Here is a 21,729-nt window from a genome sequence, read left to right as displayed (position 1 = left end):
TGATAGATGAACTTTCATTTCATTGTATGGTGGTTAGTTCACCCAAAAATGAAAATTAAGTCATTAATTACTCACCCCCATGCTGTACCAACCCCGTAAGACCTTCGTTCGTCTTCGGAACACAAATGAAGATATTTTTGATTAAATTTGAGAGCTAAATTTGAGAAACGAGATTTCCTTAGATTTCCACGACGCATGCGCGAGAATTGCGATCTGGAGTAGTGTAAGCAGATAGCAATTCTCGCGCATGCGTCGTGGAAATCTAAGGAAATCTCGTTTCTGGCCTACAAGGAAGAAAAGAAATAGTCGAATAAAGTCGTTATTTTTGTTTGTTTTTTCGCACAAAAAGTATTCGCGTCGCTTGAAAAACATATAGTTGAGCCACGGTAGTCACTTGGGATATTTAAACATTTTCTTCATTGACTTTCTGGGCCGTCAAGAGGCAGTCCCTTAGGAGCCAATGTGGTAGTTATACAGCTCTCAAATTTAATCAAAAATATCTTCATTTGTGTTCCGAAGACGAACGAAGGTCTTACGGGGTTGGTACAGCATGGGGGTGAGTAATTAATGACTTAATTTTCATTTTTGGGTGAAATAACCCTTTAAATACTGACCATGATTTGAAAAAAAAAAAAAGAGTTCTAGAAAAAACTCTTAAACCCGCTTAAGCTGATTTGAGATTATCTTCCAGACCAGCCTGCCTGAGTTTGGGGAACAATAAAGACCAGTAAATCGCCTTAGGCTGGTTTAAATGTGTTGTCATTAAAATAGCCTATATTGTCTCTTACATCTGTGCTATTCACTTTTAAACATGTTACAGTGTGGCATATTTGGCAAGATACTATCTTGAAACTCTGTTTGAATTGAAGTGTTAGACTTGTGTTATTCACATGGGACCGCTATTTGTGTGGCGTGTATTTAAAGGCTTTCAGATCCGTTTCAGCTCAGTTAGTATTCTGCTTAAGCTGTACATTTGTTGTTGCTTGGTGAAATGTTTTGAAACTTCTCCAGTGATTTCAGTAGGAATCTGCGCAATCTCTTGATTGGAATCTGAGGGCAAAACATTTCCAGACAGATTATAGGTTTGAAAGTGACTTTGTGAGCAGTGCTTCATATTTTTCTCATGAAATTTCACAGAATTTTCGCTAATGTGACCTTAAAATGTTACGTATACAGCAGATTGTGAGGCGCTAGGCTTAGAAACAGCTAGGGTGTTCTTTGGCTTGATGTCCACAGTGCTTTTATTTAATTGAACATTGGATGATTTAACCAGTGCATGCATGTAGTTCCTGGAAACGGACATGTTGTTAGAGTAAACATGGAAAAATTCTGTCAATGTGTAGTGTTGATGCTAAAGCCTTGGGTTTGGATGGAGAACAGCGCTGACTTCATCTTCTCCAGAGGGTCTTATTGATTTAAAATGACGTCACAGACTGAAGGCCCAATCTGTGTGTGTGTTTGGGTGTGTTTCATGAGAAAGTGATTAGACTCATGGTTCTGGTCTTGTGTGTCTGAATGTCCCTCTGCACACGTTGAGTGGGCGGTTTATTCACTCACAATTCTTGAAATCTTAAGCTCTCAGGAGAGAGTTGCTAAGTTGTAGTTGATTGTAAACCAAACATTATCGCTGAGATGATGTAACTTTAACAGAAACTCGCATTGTCAAACTTAACGGACCTGGTTTAGCTTCAAGATCCAAATTTTGCGTTGGTTATCAAAAGGTGATCGATGGTGTTGTGTGAGAATGGTATAGAACTTGTTCAGGTCAATATCTGCTTGATTTAGGGGCTTCTTCCATATGACAGATACATTTGTTTTTGATTGTTATTTTCTTGTCATCACCAACGTGAGACAGGTGGAACATTTTCTTACTTGTTTTTTTACACAAACCATGAACGATTATATGAATAGTTGCATTGTATTAATGTTTCATGTACCTTATCAACTGCACTAAAGCTGGCTGAAGTTTTCTCTTGTATTTGTACTTGGAGGGTTGGGCAAAACCCTCGATTATTTAAAATCTTGATATTTCTCCATTCTGTTCGACAGCCGGTGTACTTAAAATGTCCTTGAAAATAGAGTTTATCCCCAAATTCCACACAGTGAAATGATTTGCCTTGAAAGGGGATTTTGGTTTAACTGTCGACATGTTTATAGCTAGTGTAATGGAGGCCAGCTAGTAAGAGCTGTGCAGGTAAACTTTCCTCCCCTGGCCTTCCAGTAAGTGGCATAGTGGTTGACGCTAGAGCAGGGTAGGGTTGCCGCGGTGAGGAAAATTTCCCACCGGTTAATCGACGTGTGACAACACCGGTAATCCCGGTGTCACCGTGGAGGGCAGGGCGGGGGGGGGGTTAAATAGCTTTTAAATGCGTGCGCGTTATACTTTCACTTTCGAAATAAGCGTCAATTGCTTGAATGGACAAAAAAAAAACAACTCGCTGATAGTAAAACTTTTATTTATAGACAGAACTTTTATTAGCATAACAAACGAATAAAAATAACCCCATGCATAGGCTGAAAAAAGTGAAAATCGGCAAACTGTGGGCCCAAACAAATAAGAACCATAAAACGTTTATTAACAAATAAGAAAATAAAATAGGCCTAAATAAATTACACAAAGTTTAAATGAGATAAAACCAATTAAAAAGAGACGAATATAAAATAAAAACTTCAAAACGGACCTTAGTAAGAAAAAGTAAAACACTATAAATTGTCATTTATTAACATTAATATATATTGGCCAAAATATTGCCAAACAGGCGCTTTTGCATTGCGTTTTGACACCAAATCTTCCGCCATTATCTTGCTTTTCTGTAATTTGAACACGCGTTGCGCAGCTCATTTTTAATTATAATGCTCTCTTCAGAACTAAATAATTGAAAATGATTATTTTTAATTAATTCAAATAAATATTTTAGCAAAAACGAATACTTTAAAAAAAAAAAGTCAAGACATCGCGGTGTCACGGTGGGAAAGTGATGTCACCGGTGATGGGGCTTAAAACCGGTAACACCGTCAACACCGTCTATCGCGGCAAGCCTAGAGCAGGGGTAGCCAAACCGATGGGCTATTGTTTTCAAGTAATCCGAGCACCCTAATTAGGTGGTTCAGAAGTGTCTGATTACAGTTGGAGTTAAACTCTTGCACTGGAGGCTGTGCTCTTCACAGCTGCCTCCAATGTTGGTTGACTCTGGATCAAATCCTGATCTAAGCAGTACGATTAGGACCATTGGTGCCGTGACCCAGATGGAAATTAGGTTTAGGCAGGTTTGTGTTACATATGCCTGCTAGTAAGTTAACCCTTTGGGGGGAATAATGATAAATCCTGTTTAATTGCACCAGAGAAGTTATGAAAGTAACAGTGTCACGCCCTTGAGGTTTTTTACTTCCAGTATTGTGCAGTATTGTACAAGTGTTTGCTGTATGTTTGTATTCTTGCATACAGAATGTTTCTGACCTTAGGCTCTGACAGGGCTGACTTGGTTTTCTGGTCACCAAACACCACATGCAACACCAGGATATCTCGCTGGTATGGTGGCTGTTTGCCCAGCCACCTGGGTTATATCTGTTTCCTAGAGTCAGATTTATCTCATGGTCATGGTCTGTGTTTGTGCATTTGGAGTGTTCTGTTTAGACCAGAAACAGAGTCTACGCAAGAGCACAACCACAGATGTGAATGTTAGACAACAAGTTGCAATTGTACATTCCCATACTTGCATTTTTTTGTAAGGGGGCGAAATGTCTGTCTAGCTGCATTCAAAATGGCATGCAGTCAAGTCACCTTTATTTATATAGCGCTTTTTACAATACAGATTGTATCAAAGCAGCTTCACAGTGATAACATGAAAGTAATACAACACAGATCAATAATATAGTTGAATTTTAAATGTCCCCAACTAAGCAAGCCAAAAGCAAGGCAACAGTGGCAAGAGTGCAGTCTGAGAAGCTACTATGTTTGATGAAAAATGTGCGATAATTAAAAAGTATGTTTTATATAGTATGAATGTGTGTAAAATGAACGCACTACGACCGCCATTTTGTCATTGTCATGTGATTAGGAATTGTGTCAATGCCATTCACAAATCCTCTCCTGTGGCCTCATAGGATAGTAAAGTCAGATGCACACTTCAGAATCTCAGTGGAAGTACAAGGCCATTCGGGGACTCAAACCCAACAGTTTATGAATGAATTCGGACACACTACTCATTTAACATACCATTTCCCTTTACTATATAGTAGGGAAGGCATCTTCTGGATCTATAAAAATAACTTTTTCTAACTAATTCAGCAAGATCTAATGCTCCAGCATAACAGTAATTGAACTGACTATGAGAAAACTGACTATGGAAGAAGGCGATGACAATGTATGTTATAGTGCTCCCTGTGGTAATGCTGAGAATGCAGAGGTGGACAGTAACGAAGGACATTTACTTAAGTACACTTTTTGAGTATCTGTACTTTACTTGAGGATTATTTTTTTTCTGGAAACTTGTTACTTTAACTTCACTACATTTGAAAGACAAATATCGTACTTTTTTACTCCACTACATTTCTGTCAAAGTCCTTGAGTAGAAAGTAGTGATGTTAGTCATGGCATGATTTTTTTTTTTTTTCCTTCTTTAAAACGTGATTGTTTTTTGTGGCTGACAGACAGCCAATCAGTGATCACTCCTGTAGGGTCACGTGTCGGGAAGTTTGATGATTTAGTACGATTTCTCTTTACTGGTGATCTGTGAGAGACCGTATGTGTTTGTCACGAATAATGTTTTGAAAGTTTTGTTTTCATGCAAATAAGTATTTATGTTGTGCTTTTTGTTAAAGCAGTATTGCTATTGGGCAGTTATACAGTTATGGTTGTGTAGCTATTTTGTATTTACAGACCATTTGAATGAATGGATACACACAGATGTGTACTTTTGTTCAAGTGGTAGGAGTGTTGAAGTGAAAATGAAGATGATTATGGCTGTCTTTTTTATATATATATTCAGTTGTTCAATTTCTATAGGTTTTGTGACATTCTTAAAGTTCCACACTACAAAACTACAAACTGGTCAATGTATTCACTGGTTGCTTCAGAGGCATAAGGTTCTTTAATAATGCATCAATAATATAACAATGCATTAACATTTACTTTATACTTTTGGTAATCAAGTACTTTTAAAAACAAGTACTTCTGTACTGTAAAGTAAAAATCGGTCTTTACAACTTTTACTTGTAATGGAGTAATATTTGACAAGTAGTATCTGTACTTTCACTCAAGTAAGGTAGTTGTGTGAGAATGCAACTCTCTCTTGAAAGCAAGCTAGCAAAGAAGTGTTCATGTCCTTGCCTATAGTATGTTTCAGGCCAGAGAGAGAGTGCAAGAAGAGATCTGTAAGTGTGCAAGGATTTTTTCACAGTCACGAAGCAGGGATTTAATTTTTAAGGATTTAGGATTTTAAGCCAACGCAGAGCGGTGTGGTAAAGAGGTGTTTGTGAGAAAGAGTGAGTGTGTTTCACTCACGGTCATCTCTGTGGGATCCTGTTTCAGGCTTGCCAATCATAATGAAGGGAATCCTTAGTGAGGCATAACTTCTCTGGAAGCAAGCCTTATAAAGCTGTCTGCTTGTTAGCAGTACGAGAGAGAGAGAGAGAGAGAGAGAGAGAGAGAGAGAGAGAGAGGGGGGGGGGTATAGAGCAAGCAAGTCACAAACAGATCTCTATGGAGAAATGTCAGCTGCTTATAGACTGCGCTTGGAATTCTGTAACTCTGGCACTTTGGAACTGGTGAGCCCAACTTTCTTTCTTTCTGCATTTCTTTCTCTCTCTTTTCCTGTCAGAAAACAATAACAGATCTGTTTCAGGCACTGGACAGTAGTAGAGTGGGTGGATTCATGTTATCTGGACTAGATATTGCTCCACAATCTGTCTGTAACCACAATCTCTCTCTCTCTCTCTCTCTCTCTCTCTCTCTCTCTCTCAGAGAGCTCATCGCATGGTCAGGATATAAGCACCGCTGTTCCTGAGCAGTTCACTGGTCTGCTTCACGGTTCCTCGCCGGTGGTCGACTGTCGGGAGGAAGCGTTCAGACTGCCGTCCTCTGCAGGGAAATCCGGTGAGGCTTCAAACACTTCCACATCGGCGAGCTCTGCTTCCCATTCCAAATCAGCGGTCACCATGGAAACCATTCTCCAGGACACTGACCCCAAAGCTATCTACGCCACCGTCCACAAAGAGCCGCGAGATTCACCGAAACACAACTCGCCGGCCCGAGATCCTCCGTTGACGAGAAGGATGCCTCCGCCGGGGGATCTCAAGCTAGCGCGTAGCCTTTCCAAGTCCGACTCCGACCTGCTGGTGTCCCCGCCCGGTGAGGAAGAGACGGGATTGGGTGGGAGAAGTGAGTCCGTTTCCAACTGCAGCACCGCCAAGAGAAGGCTGGAAAAATCACCTTCGTTCACGTCAGAATGGGATGAGGTAAGAGCTCCCCCTGGTGGCCTGGATGTCTTTCTTACATGCTATACGACACACAAAAAAATAGGAAATACAGGAAATATTTCAGACACCAACATTTTTGCTAAAAATGCTATTGAGTGCCATTTTCAAATTTTGGCTGAACGATTTGAAATTCGTTAGTTCAGGAGGTTTGATTGTGAAATTGTTCTTTGTTTTGTATTCTTTAGCTCTTTGTTGCTGTTGTGAACTGGAGAATTTGCAATAGACAAAAGCCAGTTTGTTTGAGATTCACTTTAAGATCGTTAGTTTTAGGAATATTTGTTTCGGAAAAAAAGTTTGATTGGAGTTTTTGAATTTTTAGGTTTATTCAGCTATTATGAAAATAATATTTAGTAATTTAAATGTAGCTTCAGCCTGGAATATGAAATGATATGCCATTTATTCTAGTTGTTTCAGTTTAGATTATTTAAATATTGTACAACATTTTAATAGTTTTAGTTTAAATAGTATGACGGTGAGACCAGTTGGAGGAAGAATGTGTCGTGATCACTTTTACAAATATATATATAAGTTAGAGTTATTCCTAATTTAAAAGTACTATTTTCAGTTCCACTTCTCATTTGGGTGTATTACTGAAGGTGAATCTTTATTTTAATTGCAAGTGTTTAAAACAGATATAATTCAAAGTGTCTGAAATTAACTCTTTCCCGCCGATATACGGTAGGGGGCGCTATTACACATTCTCTGGAAGAGTTCAGAATCTCAGGAGAAGCAGAAACAGGCGATATCATATGTAATCATGTAAAATAACGGCATTAAACAGCATATATATCAATGTTACTGAATGAAATGTCGACCGAGGACGAGCTGTAGGACTGTGAAGCTTTGGGATCAACTCCATCTGTGTTATGATCGCCGTCCTGAATCTCATCCAGGCGTAGTCTTTGACAAAAACACAATTTTGCTGTTCTTTCATTTGATATATTGCATATTCAGATATTCATACAATAAAATATTCTGTTGGCCTTGAAACTTTTGTGAAAATGCTGGCGGGGAAAGAGTTAATGGCACAGATAATTGTTAGTCGCTGAAGTCCATTGGGAAGTATGAATGAGATGCAGGGAATGAATGGTAAATGGTGACCTTTTCAGTCTATCATTTCTCTGCGGAATGACTTAAAGGGAAATGTAAATGCAGATTTGGGTTCATACAAGCCATCCTCTCTTCCAGCGTAATATCTTATGCTGTCTGACAGCTTTTGTGGAATTTAAAGTTGAATTCGTTCTTTCCGTGGAACACGCCGGTATTGTACGTTTTCTGTGGGTGTTAAAGGAATGCTCTGGCTTCAGTACGCCTCATCTTTGTTATTGAAGTTATTCCCAGTCTTTCCAGGTAAGTTTTCCACAGTGTGCATACTTCCAAGATTGGAGGTGATGTAAATTCCTTGTTTACATGGAACTGAGCAGATAGTTTGCCAGACCATTGCCTTGAATCAGCAGAAGAACATAAATTTGTCTCTTTCCAGTGGTCTGCATATCTTCACTGTCAAACGATGAAAAATGGCCTACAGCAGTCTAAACAGAAGACATCTGCTGTGTGTTTACCTGACACTAGGTGCACGATAAGTCCACTCAGAACAGTAGTCCCACTCTAAAACACAACTGTTTGATTAATAACACACTTTTTTTAATGTAAGTGTTTTAATAATATTATGAGTTTCACGTCTCTACCTTCTAAAGTGAACAATGCTCACAAGTTTTTAACCGTAACTGCAATTTCCGCTGCTGATTGAGCTTAACCGACCATTCCTTTAAAGATTGCATGTCCTGTTTGGCCATTTCAAGAAGAATGTGAAAGGAAACGCCATTCGCCATTACCGTTGCTTTGGCTTCAATCTGAAGATCTAGACATTGGATCCAAACACTCAGGGAATCATGCACAGTTTCCATCAGCTGGTCTTACACTCTTACAGGCGAGACGGTCACGGGTAACAGAAGACTGTTGCCAAACACCCTCTAGTTCCACTCGAGTGTGCCAATTAGGGATGTACGATATATCGGCCACCATATCTGTATTGGCCGATATATGTTCTTTTTTTAACGTCATCGCTATCGGCCTGGTAAGAAAATTTGGCCCATATATTAAAGCTGATAAATAATGTATGATTTCCTTCAGCTGAGCCACTTCAGATGCTCACTGTTTGAACTGCTTGAAATATGATTGGATTCACTTTAAAAAAGGAAAATACAGTTCAGTGAGTGCAGCATAACAACATTATGGGTCGGGACATGGCAGAATTATTATACCTCAGTTTTTGGATCTGTAAGAATAGAGGGTTTCATAATGATCCATGCTGTGACCAAGTTTTTCTAATTTTCGAATCGTTTTTCTCTCGTCTTTATCATGGCCTTATCACCATGACGATAACCTTACTCTGTGGGTCAGGACAGGACGCATGCCCTCTATAATACAATAACAACCTGATATGGATGTGTTGAGGCCTATTCATTTGACACATTTGATGTGAAGTGACGAGAGGTCAGGGAGAAATCTCTCCTGCTGATAACAACTGGGCTTTGTCATTTGACTTGTTTTCTGTTTTTCCTTCTTCTGCCTCTCCTAGTCGGGGAGCCAAAGTCTCAAAAGCTCTATAAAATGGGTTGAACCTGACATGGTCTGCCATACTTTTTATTTGTGTTTTTTCTGTTAACTTTGACCCTAAGAACAAATAATTAGAGGGTCTGCTCTGCCGGAAATATCGCGAAAAAAAATTGTGACCATTTTAGTGTACTCAACCTTTATTTTTTATCAGAAAAATGTGAAAAATTATTTTTTTCACCAAATCCTCAGTGGGTTGGGTAGGTTCTCAATAAATGCATTCCAGATACACAGAACACATGTGCGGACAACATCCACTGAAAAAATAATTCATAAAACACATTTCTACATGATTTCGCATCAATTTAATGTAAAAAAACAGGCGTTTTTTCACTTATTTTCCACTATTTTCATCTTTACTTCATTGGCAATCAACTATTCCCTTAAGTTATGACATCAGGCAATATGCCATTCTTTTCACCAAACACTATACTCATTACACAGAAAAAATTATAAAAATCCAAACAAAATCAATGGATCTGTGATGATTTCACTACTAGTTGGCGATCAACAGGCTCAGAATTTCAATAGAATTTTAGACTACTCTCAAAATTCTTAAAAACATGCTGGATATTTAGCATCATGGCTCACTTACAAACACACACACACACGCACACACATGATCTTAGTAATTTTTATGAGTTTGGAACAACCAACCAATGGTTACCAACGGTTACCAACAGACTTCGAAGCTGCTCATCATTGTCTGTGGTAAGTGATAGTGACTAATATACCGGTAGGTCTGCCCCAGAGTTTTGGTAAAAGAATGGTAATATGGATACTGTAATTGTAATTAACTGAAAGGACCACACCAGTCTTCAAACAATAATATTTCTGATGATTCCTCATCCCAAACATATCCCTGTAGCAGCAGCATTCATTCTCTACTAGTTTACTTAGCTAGCTTTAGCCGTTTTAGCTAATGTCGGTGGTTTCTTTAAACGGCATTACTCCTCACAGGTATGGGGTAGAGAGTAGAGACTTACTTTTTTTAAATGCTTAGGATATTATTCTCTAATAGAGGTATGTGTCCTATATGTTCAATAAGCTTCAACCGGAAGTTGAGAAATTGCCAAAATTTCAACTGGACTTGTTAGGTAAAGAAATAGATATGAGAATAAATGCTGCTACAGGGATACGTTTGGAGCGAGGAATCATTGGAAATAAACTTGTATGAAGCCTGGTGTGGTCCTTGAAGTGTTTTTCATGTCAGACAGATAGTAGGCTAGTAAGGATAACTAAAGGCTACATTAAACGTTAGTTGCCATTAGCAATTAGCTACATGGCTAGTTGTTACATTGCGGTTTAGAAAGTTTAGCTAGTTAGCTTGTGGCACGAATGGCCACACAGACAAAAAAAAAACCAATATATAGCTATATTGGATATCAGACTGTACACAATAATGAACAATACAAATGTTCTGTAAAATGTAAACATACTATATAGTATGCATAGTTTGTTTTTGTTTTTACAGTATATAGAGTGAGTGATTTGTCAAAAGCTAGTTAGCTAGTAGTAATAATAATAATTAATTTTATTTGTTGGGTGTCTTTCAAGACACTCAAGGACACCTTACAAAAAGTAAAAAGTAAAATTTTGAATTGATATGAAATCTGATTGGAAACCAATGAAGGTTCCCTAAAACTGGAGTAATATGCTCATTCAACAGTGTTTGTGTAATGATCCGAGCTGCTGAATTCTGAACCATCTGAAGTTTATCAATACAGGATGACACTCAGACTCTTAACCTGAGAAGAAAGAAAGATAACAGAGTTGACGATAGTAAGTGTAAAACTTCCACAATTCCGCAGTTTTGATTGAGTACCTACTATTACAATTTTAGTTCCCTTTCAGTCGATCACGTGCGGCGTAACATCGACGTGACAATGTAATCGGGACCACTTCAGGGATCGCATCACGTGCCCCACTCCGCAGCGTGGGTATAGCAGCTTCGAAATCCGTTGGTAACCGTTGGTTGGTTGTTCCAAACTCATAAAAATTACTAAGATCATGTGTGTGTGTGTGTTTGTAAGTGAGCCATGATGCTAAATATCCAGCTTGTTTTTAAGAATTTTGAGAGTAGTCTAAAATTCTATTGAAATTCTGAGCCTGTTGATCGCCAACTAGTAGTGAAATCATCACAGATCCATTGCGTGGGTATAAACAGGAAGCGGGCGCACACACACATTGTCTTTCACTTAGGAGCCGAGCTTTCGTCTGACTGAGTTCTGCAGACTGGTGCAATGTTTAAGATTCCAGAAAAGCAAGACTCTGTATCCACTGCTGGTGTGACTGTGCGATCAGTGGTGGCCTCAAGGATTTTCACAGCATTGCTTGTGTGTGTGTGTGTGTGTCGGTCTTGGTGGTCGTTCCTCTTTGAGAGTGTACCCCGATTACACCACGGCTATCCTTGGGTACTTTGACACTGAATTTTTGTGTTTTCACTAAAAGAGCAACAGGATGTTTCAGGATGTCTTTCCGCTCGTGCGTTTATGGATGCGGTCATTCCCTGGCGCCAGCAGATGGTCACAATAGTTCCTTTTCGTGTTTGGAATTCAGCACGCTGAGGCAACTTTTGTGAATAGTTCATGTTTTCATTGCGGGAATATGACTATGACTGTGCTGAGATTGAGACTTGCTTACCTCAAGGGAGGTGCAGTCCCCTCGCCTATGTCCCGATCTAGCTTTTATTTTGGACCTCAAAATAAACCTACTTTTGTGCATGGTCAGGGTGATCTGAGGGTGATCTGAGGATTAATGTGAGGACTTCCCCGCTGAGGCAATCTCCTTGGGTCCCTCACACCTTACAAGCGCTGCAACAACCAGCCATGTCCTTTGGGGCTCTGCTTGATGATCAGATGTCGATCACAGCATTGTAGGGGGAGCTTCAGTCCTCTGGAGATGAGGATTCGGCTGTGTTGCCCCCTTCGAAGGAAACCGCACGTTCCATTGGTCAGGCGATGTCCACCTTGGTGGTCCAGGAGCACCACCTTTGGCTCAACCTGGCCGATATGAGGGACACCATTAAGAATCGGTTCCTGGATGCCCCTCTGTCCCAGGTTTGGTTATTCGGCGACGTGGTTGACAGCTTTGCCCCACCCGTTCACTGGTCGCAGACCCTCCATCCGCTCGTCACTGAGGTCGACCTCCTGGGGCATCCTCCGCTCCTGTGAAGCCCCAGCAGCAGCCACCATCCAGGCCTCAGTGTGGACCCCACAGGTTTATCTGTTTACCGCCCCGGACAATTCTCACTACCAGTCGTTCTATTCTCTGACCGAGGGGACCCTCGGCATGGATGCTCTGGCACACAGCTGGTCCCCGGACCTACGCAAGTATGCGTTTCCCCCAGTGAGCCTTCTTGCACAGACATTGTGCAAGGTCAGGAAGGACGAGGAGCAGGTCTTGTTAGTTGCGCTGTATTGGTCCAACCGGATCTGGTTCCTGGAACTGGTGCTCCTCGCAACAGCCCCTCCCTGGCCCAGGATCTGCTCTCTCAGAGATGGGCCACCCTATGGCACCAGCATCCAGACCTGAATGCCATATTCTTCGTTACAGCTTTGAGGGATGAATTCACAATGTTCACAATGTTACCTCATACATATCAGTCCTTTATTGCCCACCTTAGAAGGCACTTTGAAGTAGGTGGTATTTTTAAAATAATGGTTGTGCCACAGAAAGTATGTTCTATTTGCTCAGCATAAATGAATGTTGGCCACATGCTCTCAAAGTTGAAGGAACTTAAGGAGAAAACGGAAGAGGCAGAGTATGAAGAAGAAATACTATTTACAGTTATCTGATGCTTTTATCCAAAGCGACTTACAATTGCTATGTATGTCAGAGGTCGCACGCCTCTGGAGCAACTAGGGGTTAAGTGTCTTGCTCAGGGACACATTGGTGTCTCGCAGTGGATTCAAACCAGGGTTTCTCAACCCAAAGGCATGTGCCTTATCCACTGCACCATCACCACCCTAATACTCTGCATACTTCTTGCAGAATATGAAGAAGAAAGTGAGTTGACACCATAGTCTCTTCCTACAACACTGCAACTAGAATACGGAAGGAACTCCAGGACCAACCTAAGCAGGCCCTGAAGGAAGCAAGACAAGCCAGAACAGCTCAAGCCAGAGGAAGTCACCAGATCGCTGGCAGTATGACTGAAGACCCAACACTGCAGCAAGATATCATACCTGGAGGCATCCCAAAGATTGAGCTGTTATACCACCTGGCATGGATGATAACAGATGCATCTCCAGAGTTAGGTGAAGATGACCGGGTGAAAGTTAGTCTTAAGCAGCAAGAACAAGTTCTCAACCTTGCCCAGGATGTCTGCCAAGCAGTTGCCAAGATCCCAACACCGAAACACGTTGGGATAGCCGTTAAGGAAACCAGAAGTTAACCGTGTCACTCCTAAATAGATTTAGGAACAGCATCAGCTACAAAGAAGTACATATATTTTACAACAATGGCAGTTGAAGAGCAGACAACTAGGGATGGTGCCTTCATACCAACGAACCTGAAGGTTTGACGATTCACACAGTTTGATAAACTTGACTTCCCAGAGTACACAAAGGATGGACGAACACTGCATGGCAGTTCATTCCAAGCATTTACCATCCCAGATACCATCCCCGCAACTGTGATAAGCTATGGTCCCATCTTCCCCAAGTCACCAACAAACTATTGGAGGACCTGGAACCAAATTGCACTGCTCCTACATGGAAATCATTCCAACATTTCTCATCCCAGATACCATCCCTGCAACTGTGATCAACTGTGGTCCCTTCTTCCCCAAGGCACCAACAAACCACATCTGATCATCACTGAGCGGGGTGGTTATGGCGCAGTGGATAAGACACATGCCTTTGGTGTGAGAGACCGGGGTTCGAATCCACTGTGAGACACCAATGTGTCCTTGAGCAAGACACTTAACCCTTAGTTTCTCCAGAGGTGTGTGACCTCTGATATATATAGCAATTGTAAGTCACTTTGGATAAAAAGCATCAGCTAAATGAATAAATGTAAATGATCAATTCACTCCTCTTTTTTCATCTACTATTCTTCTCTCTTGTTCAGTCCACCCCTGTCCTCTTCACTCTAATCTCCTCATTCTACTCTTCCCTTCTGTTCAATCCTCCACTCCTCTTTACAGTCCTTTCCAATCGTCTGCTGACTTCTCTTCTCGTTACCTTTTCCTCCACAGCAAACCCAATAAGATCAGAACCAAATCTGCCAATGGAAAATATTGTGCATTCGGGTGAAAGAAATCTAGATGTTTGACACTACTAGGTAACTAGCTTTTGACAAAGCACTCACTCTATACTGTACAGTATTATATACAAAAACAAACTATGCATACTATATAGTATGTTTACATTTTACTGAACATTTGTATTGTTCAGTATTGTGTACAATCTGATATCCAATATAGCTATATATTGTTTTTTTGTGTCTGTGTGGCCATTCATGCACAAGCTAACTAGCTAAACTTTCTAAATCTGAATGTAACAACTAACCATGTAGCTAATTGCTAATGGCAACTAACGTTTAATGTAGCCTTTAGTTATCCTTACTAGCCTACTATCTGTCTGACATGAAAAACACTTCAAGGACCACACCAGGCTTCATACAAGTTTATTTCCAATGATTCCTCGCTCCAAACGTATCCCTGTAGCAGCATTTATTCTCATATCTATTTCTTTACCTAACAAGTCCAGTTGAAATTTTGGCAATTTCTCAACTTCCGGCTGAAGCTTATTGAACATATAGGACACATACCTCTATTAGAGAATAATATCCTAAGCATTTAAAAAAAGTAAGTCTCTACTCTCTACCCCATACCTGTGAGGAGTAATGCCGTTTAAAGAAACCACCGAAATTAGCTAAAACGGCTAAAGCTAGCTAAGTAAACTAGTAGAGAATGAATGCTGCTGCTACAGGGATATGTTTGGGATGAGGAATCATCAGAAATATTATTGTTTGAAGACTGGTGTGGTCCTTTCAGTTAATTACAATTACAGTATCCATATTACCATTCTTTTCCCAAAACTCTGGGGCAGACCTACCGGTATATTAGTCACTATCACTTACCACAGACAATGATGAGCAGCTTCAAAGTCTGTTGGTAACCGTTGGTAACCATTGGTTGGTTGTTCCAAACTCATAAAAATTACTAAGATCATGTGTGTGCGTGTGTGTGTGTGTGTGTTTGTAAGTGAGCCATGATGCTAAATATCCAGCATGTTTTTAAGAATTTTGAGAGTAGTCTAAAATTCTATTGAAATTCTGAGCCTGTTGATCGCCAACTAGTAGTGAAATCATCACAGATCCATTGATTTTGTTTGGATTTTTATAATTTTTTCTGTGTAATGAGTATAGTGTTTGGTGAAAAGAATGGCATATTGCCTGATGTCATAACTTAAGGGAATAGTTGATTGCCAATGAAGTAAAGATGAAAATAGTGGAAAATAAGTGAAAAAACGCCTGTTTTTTTGCATTAAATTGATGCGAAATCATGTAGAAATGTGTTTTAAGAATTATTTTTTCAGTGGATGTTGTCCGCACATGTGTTCTGTGTATCTGGAATGCATTTATTGAGAACCTACCCAACCCACTAAGAATTTGATGAAAAAAATAATTTTTCACATTTTTCTGATAAAAAATAAAGGGTGCTTACACTAAAATGCCCACAATTTTTATCCGCGATATTTCCGGCAGAGCAGACCCTCCAATTATTTGTTCAAAGTTAACAGAAAAAACACAAATAAAAAGTATGGCAGACCATGTCAGGTTCAACCCATTTTTGAGACTTTGGCTCCCTGACTATCCGTCTCTCTCCCTGTTCGGCATGTTTCTGTTGCCAAGCATCTGAGATTTGTGTGGAATTTCTCCAGTGTTTAGTCATAAAACACACACTGTCTCTTTGCTTTCCTACTGTGTCCATGATTGTTACTCTCTCCTGCCCTCTGCTGGAGAAACATCTATCTATCTATCTATCTATCTATCTATCTATCTATCTATCTATCTATCTATCTATCTATCTATCTATCTATCTATCTATCTATCTATCTATCTATCTATCTATCTATCTATCTATCTATCTATCTATCTATCTATCTATCTATCTATCTATCTGCCTGCCTGTCTGTCTGTCTAGTCTCCTATCTATCTATCTATCTATCTATCTATCTATCTATCTATCTATCTATCTATCTATCTATCTATCTATCTGTCTGTCTGTCTGTCTGTCTGTCTGTCTGTCTGTCTGTCTGTCTGTCTGTCTGTCTGGTCTCCTATCTATCTACTGTATATGTCTGTCTGTCTGTCTGTCTAGTCTCGTCTCCTATCTATCTATACATCTATCCATCTATCCATCTATCCGTCTGCCCGTCTGTCTGTCTGTCTGTCTAGTCTCCTATCTATCTACTGTATTTGTCTGTCTGTCTAGTCTCCTATCTATCTATCTATCTATCTATCTATCTATCTATCTATCTATCTATCTATCTATCTATCTATCTATCTATCTATCTATCTATCTATCTATCTATCTATCTATCTATCTATCTATCTGTCTGTCTGTCTGTCTGTCTGTCTGTCTGTCTGTCTGTCTGTCTGTCTGTCTAGTCTCCTATCTATCTATCTATCTATCTATCTATCTATCTATCTATCTATCTATCTATCTATCTATCTATCTATCTATCTATCTGTCTGTCTGTCTGTCTGTCTGTCTGTCTGTCTGTCTGTCTGTCTGTCTGTCTGTCTGTCTGTCTGTCTGTCTGACTGTCTGTCTGTCTGTCTGGTCTCCTATCTATCTACTGTATATGTCTGTCTGTCTGTCTGTCTGTCTAGTCTCGTCTCCTATCTATCTATACATCTATCCATCTATCCATCTATCCGTCTGTCTGTCTGTCTGTCTAGTCTCCTATCTATCTACTGTATTTGTCTGTCTGTCTAGTCTCCTATCTATCTATCTATCTATCTATCTATCTATCTATCTATCTATCTATCTATCTATCTATCTATCTATCTATCTATCTATCTATCTATCTATCTATCTATCTATCTATCTATCTATCTATCATTCTATCTGTCTGTCTGTCTGTCTGTCTGTCTGTTTCATCTCCTATCTATCTACTGTATCTGTCTGTCTGTCTGTCTCTGTCTAGTCTCCTGTCTGTCTGTCTGTCTGTCGGTCTGTTTGTCGGTCGGTCTGACGGTCTGTCTGTCTGTCTAGTCTCCTATCTATCTATCTGTCTGTCGGTCGGTCGGTCTAGAAATATCTTTCTAGAGATATTTATATATCTGTCTGTGAAATCAGTCAGATTGTTTGTTCCATTTAGTGTTTCAGAATATTATTAAGAAACAGGGTCTTGTGAAGAAACAGAAGTGTTTTCTGACGACAGTAATTGATCCTCTCTCTGTAAAGGGAAACTGTAACAGCTGTGGTTGATGATCCTGTAGCTTCAGTGAGGAACAGCAGCCAACATTCACTTTTCTCTCTTTGGATCCGTGTGAATATTAGTAAACATGCTTTTATTGAAGAGCCTCAGCAATTGCTTGATGGTTTCAAACAATGGTACAACTGAACCGAGTCATCAGGAAATCAATATCCACTCTTTTCACTTTCTGAATACAATGAGTATCCAAAGTCTGAGTAAACATTGAAAATCTTATTTAAACCTGAAATCAAATCTTTCATAATCTAAAGAGTGTTTGATGGAGAAAAAACAGATCTGTCTCCACTCTACAAATGCATCATTGGATATCTTATTTCACTCAGGAATATGTCAAATATCAGATGCAACATGAATCCAAATGTTCAATGTTGACGTTAAATCAACAGAAGCGTCTTCTCTGCCTTCTGTCTGAACAGCAGGATTTATATCCATATGTTGTCTCTCCTGCGTCTCAAATGTTCGAACAGCGGTCTGTCATCATTCCTGTTGTGTGTTCTCAGTCCGTCTCTCTCTTCCTCCTCCCCCCGCGGTCACGGCTGGCTGGCCCGGGACACTTCGCTGCCCTGAGTGACAGCGTGTGGGTGCAGGAACGCACAACACCCATCACTTTCCCTCTGTGTGTGTGTGTGTTCATCCTCTTCACACTCGCGCACACAATCTCACACAGTCTAATTTTGATACAAAGGAGATTTTGACTTGCATGAGGGTGTGTGTGTGTGTGTGTGTGTGGCAGGGGGTTGGGAGGGAAAGGCAGCTCATGCTAATACAGCCCGTCTCAGGATTAGACTGAACGGGACGGTGTGGGAAGCTCTCTGTAGGGGCTAGCAAGTTTAGGAAGGAGGTCTGGCCTGAATGTGGAGATGCAGTCAGCCCGAGGGAGTTAAACGAGGGAGTCGCGTCTCCTCCGTCTATGCATTGGTTCGCCCGGCGTCCCGTCCAGGCCGAATGGCTGCCACCCGACCAGCGTTTGTGAGTGCGGTTTGTTTTCTACCTATCGGCTGCTCTGCTCGCATGATGACGTTGTTTAAAAGCGTTGGCAGGTACGTGGGGTTTAATGCTGACGTCCACTACTTTCTCGATGGTGCAAGTCTTGGGAGGATCCAAGAATATATTTGCCGCTATAGAGATGGATGTAGTATGTGCTTGAAAACGCAGAAAGAATTGTCATTGATATCTTGACCAATCTTTTCTCTTTCAATTTTGGTCAATTGCGTATTTACTTTAAAGTTGATGCCAATTTTTAAACCCTTAATATCTTTTTTCACTTAAAAAAACAATATTTTACGTTTTTATGATTATCAAACAAAATAGACTTCTGTAATAAAATGAACTGTTTGTTGTTTTAGATGAATGTCACACATTTAAGTGATTAGCATATGAAACACTCTTAGAAGAAAAGGTTCTATATAGAACCTTAAAAAGTTCTATCAGCGCTACGTATTTGGAATAATAAGAATGCTTAGGGTTCTCTGTAACCAGGAAAAAGGTTCTATATGGAACCTTTTGGGTTCATTCATTATCATTTGTTTTGTCCTTTCCGGATTGAATATTTCATATCATTGACAAAAATCAAGACGCTAAAATGTATTCATGAATGCATGCGACAGATCTCAAAATTGAAGATATGGGGGTTGAAAATGTATACAGTATATTTATATCATTTTATGTAGTTAATCAACATCACATGAAGAGTGCCATTTCAGTTTTTCTCCTCAAAATCAGCATGATTAAAATGTGATATTAAGTTACTACTGCAGTTTAATAAACAATAATTTAATTACAACTACAAAATGTTGCAGAATAATGTGATGTATGAATGAATAAAAGGGTTCTTTCTTGTCATTATAGAACCTTTTTTTTAGCATAAAACGTTCTTTGGAGTTGAGTAAAGAACCCTATACTTCATATATAGAACCTCTAATGAACCCTTTTTTCTAAGAGTGAACGTTTGTAATTTAAATATTTCTTTTTATTCTGTCAACTCAACTTTTTAGAATATGAAATGGACTTTTGTAAGATTTACCATTTGTTCATGAAGTAGCATTTTCACTGTTTTGATAAAACAAAAACAAGGGTTTTATCATTGTTGGCTATGCTTTGAAGTGATATACCTGAACCATTTTTTTTTTTTTTTGCATTATGATTCACATACAAAATTGATATTTTTAAATAAGTGTGTTTCCGTGCTTAATATATTTCTCTAAACTTTTAAAAGTTTCAGTGGCTTAGATTACCCAATGAACTTTCGTAAAGATGTCTATTAGTTACGCCAGAACATGTTCGCCTATGCTTGCTGCGATTATGATTCGCATAAACTGCCCAATTTGGCATGTTTAAGCGATTAGCATACGAAACAGACTTCCGTAAACAAGACTCTCCGTGTGTTGTGCCAGAACATGTTTTTTTGCCAGACGTAACATTGTTTACGGAGACTCTTTTGGACAGATCTGATCCGCATGCTGTGATGATCAGCAAACAAAACTGATTTTTTTGTGAAGATTTTCTGTTACTTGAACAGTTTGTCACCTGTGTTTGCTGTGATCATTTGCATGCTTTAAGATTAACATACAAAATAGATTTACGTAAACTAGATTTGGTTTTGCGTTTGTTGTGCCAAAACTGTTCTCCGCCATTGTTTTCTTTGATTTTGAGGTCTTTAAACTTTCTAAAACGTATGAGATTTTTTGACTATTTGCGTGTAATAACTTTCATGACTAAGAGTTTCCTGTTGTTGTGACGCAACACTTTTCTACACTCTCAAAAAAAAAAAAGGTACAAAAGCTGTCACTGGGGCTGTACCTTTTCAAAAGGTACACTTCTGTACCCAAAGGCTGCATATTGGTACCTTTAGTGGTACATATTAGCACCTGAAATGTACATATTAGCACCTAAAATGTACATATTAACACCTAAAATGTCCATAAGAACACCTAAAATATACATATTAGTAGCTAAATATACATATTAGCACCTAAAATGTACATATTAACACTTAAAATGTCCATAAGAACACCTAAAATATACATATTAGTAGCTAAATATACATATTAGCACCTAAAATGTACATATTAACACCTAAAATGTCCATAAGAACACCTAAAATATACATATTAGTAGCTAAATATACATATTAGCACCTTAAATGTACATATTAACACCTAAAATGTACTTATTAGCATATAAAATGTACATATTAGCACCTAAAATGTATAAATTAGCACATAAAATGTACATATTATCACCTAAAATGTACAAATTAGCACCTAAAATGTACTTATTAGCATATAAAATGTACATATTAGCACCTAAAATGTACATATTAAAATGTACAAATTAGCACCTAAAATGTACATATTATCACCTAAAATGGACAAAAGTTTACCTTTTGAAAAGGTACAACCCCAGTGACAGCTTTTGTACCTTTTTTTTTCTGAGAGTGTACCAGTGTTTGATTTGATATTCCTATAGCTGCTACAAATTGTAAGACCAATTTAGCAGGTTTTAATCATTATCATAATAGACATTCTTAAGACTTGTCTTTAGACTTTTTTTTTTTGGCCAAATGTTTGATATATTTATATAAACCTTTACAAATTTCTATGGTTTTGAATACGAAATATGACTTTCAGAACATGTTCTCAATTTCTTGCTGTGATTTCAATCCCCCTAATCTGAGAACTATGGCATTTCTCTTCAACTAGCATATGAAACAGACTCCCGTAAACAAGATTCCAGATCACTTTATTTGTTTTGCCAGTGTTTGTGATGTAACATTGTTAACGGAGAGAGGCTCTGGCTCGACTGGCACCTGTCTTGGCAGGACTCTTTCTGAGTTTGCACTTGATGTATGGATGGCAGCTTGGTTCTTTTTGTCCCTTTTGTTCGCCCATGCCAGCCTTGCCAGATGCCTGGGGTCTTTGTGTTCATCTTCAGAATAGATCACTGCTGTGCCATACTACAAACACACACACAAGCCTCCCCGAATGAACCTCACGGCTCAGCTATACTTCAGCTGTCGACCTGTGACTTCACCGCGGCCTTTGACTCAACTATTGTTTGAGCGGTTTACCATTAAGAGGCCCGGCTCACACTGAATCTCTCTCTCTCTCTGGCCCTGGGAATCAATAACATTGTTTTGTTGTGTGTGTTGGGTGTGTTTGTGTTTTGAACCCATGGGGATCAC

General features: G+C 39.3%; 1 protein-coding gene across 8 annotated transcripts in view; it reads left to right on the top strand.

Annotated features, from left to right (window-relative positions):
• anks1aa (ankyrin repeat and sterile alpha motif domain containing 1Aa) overlaps positions 1-21,729 on the top strand; it is a 203,890-nt gene that overhangs the window by 130,044 nt on the left and 52,117 nt on the right. For 7 of the 8 annotated variants that reach the window (XM_089124473.1, XM_039664005.2, XM_089124472.1 and 4 more), the window contains one exon: positions 5,963-6,456. In XM_089124473.1, coding sequence (XP_088980599.1) covers positions 5,963-6,456 — 494 coding nt within the window. Of the gene's footprint in view, positions 1-5,962; positions 6,457-18,383; positions 18,516-21,729 lie in introns of those variants that run through there. The other variant, XM_089124474.1, reaches the window with a different exon arrangement.

The sequence above is a fragment of the Pimephales promelas genome, chromosome 20 (genome assembly GCF_988280905.1).
Source record: "Pimephales promelas chromosome 20, fPimPro1.hap1.1, whole genome shotgun sequence".
Lineage (NCBI taxonomy): Eukaryota > Metazoa > Chordata > Actinopteri > Cypriniformes > Leuciscidae > Pimephales > Pimephales promelas.
This window is presented reverse-complemented; position numbering and strand designations above follow the sequence as displayed.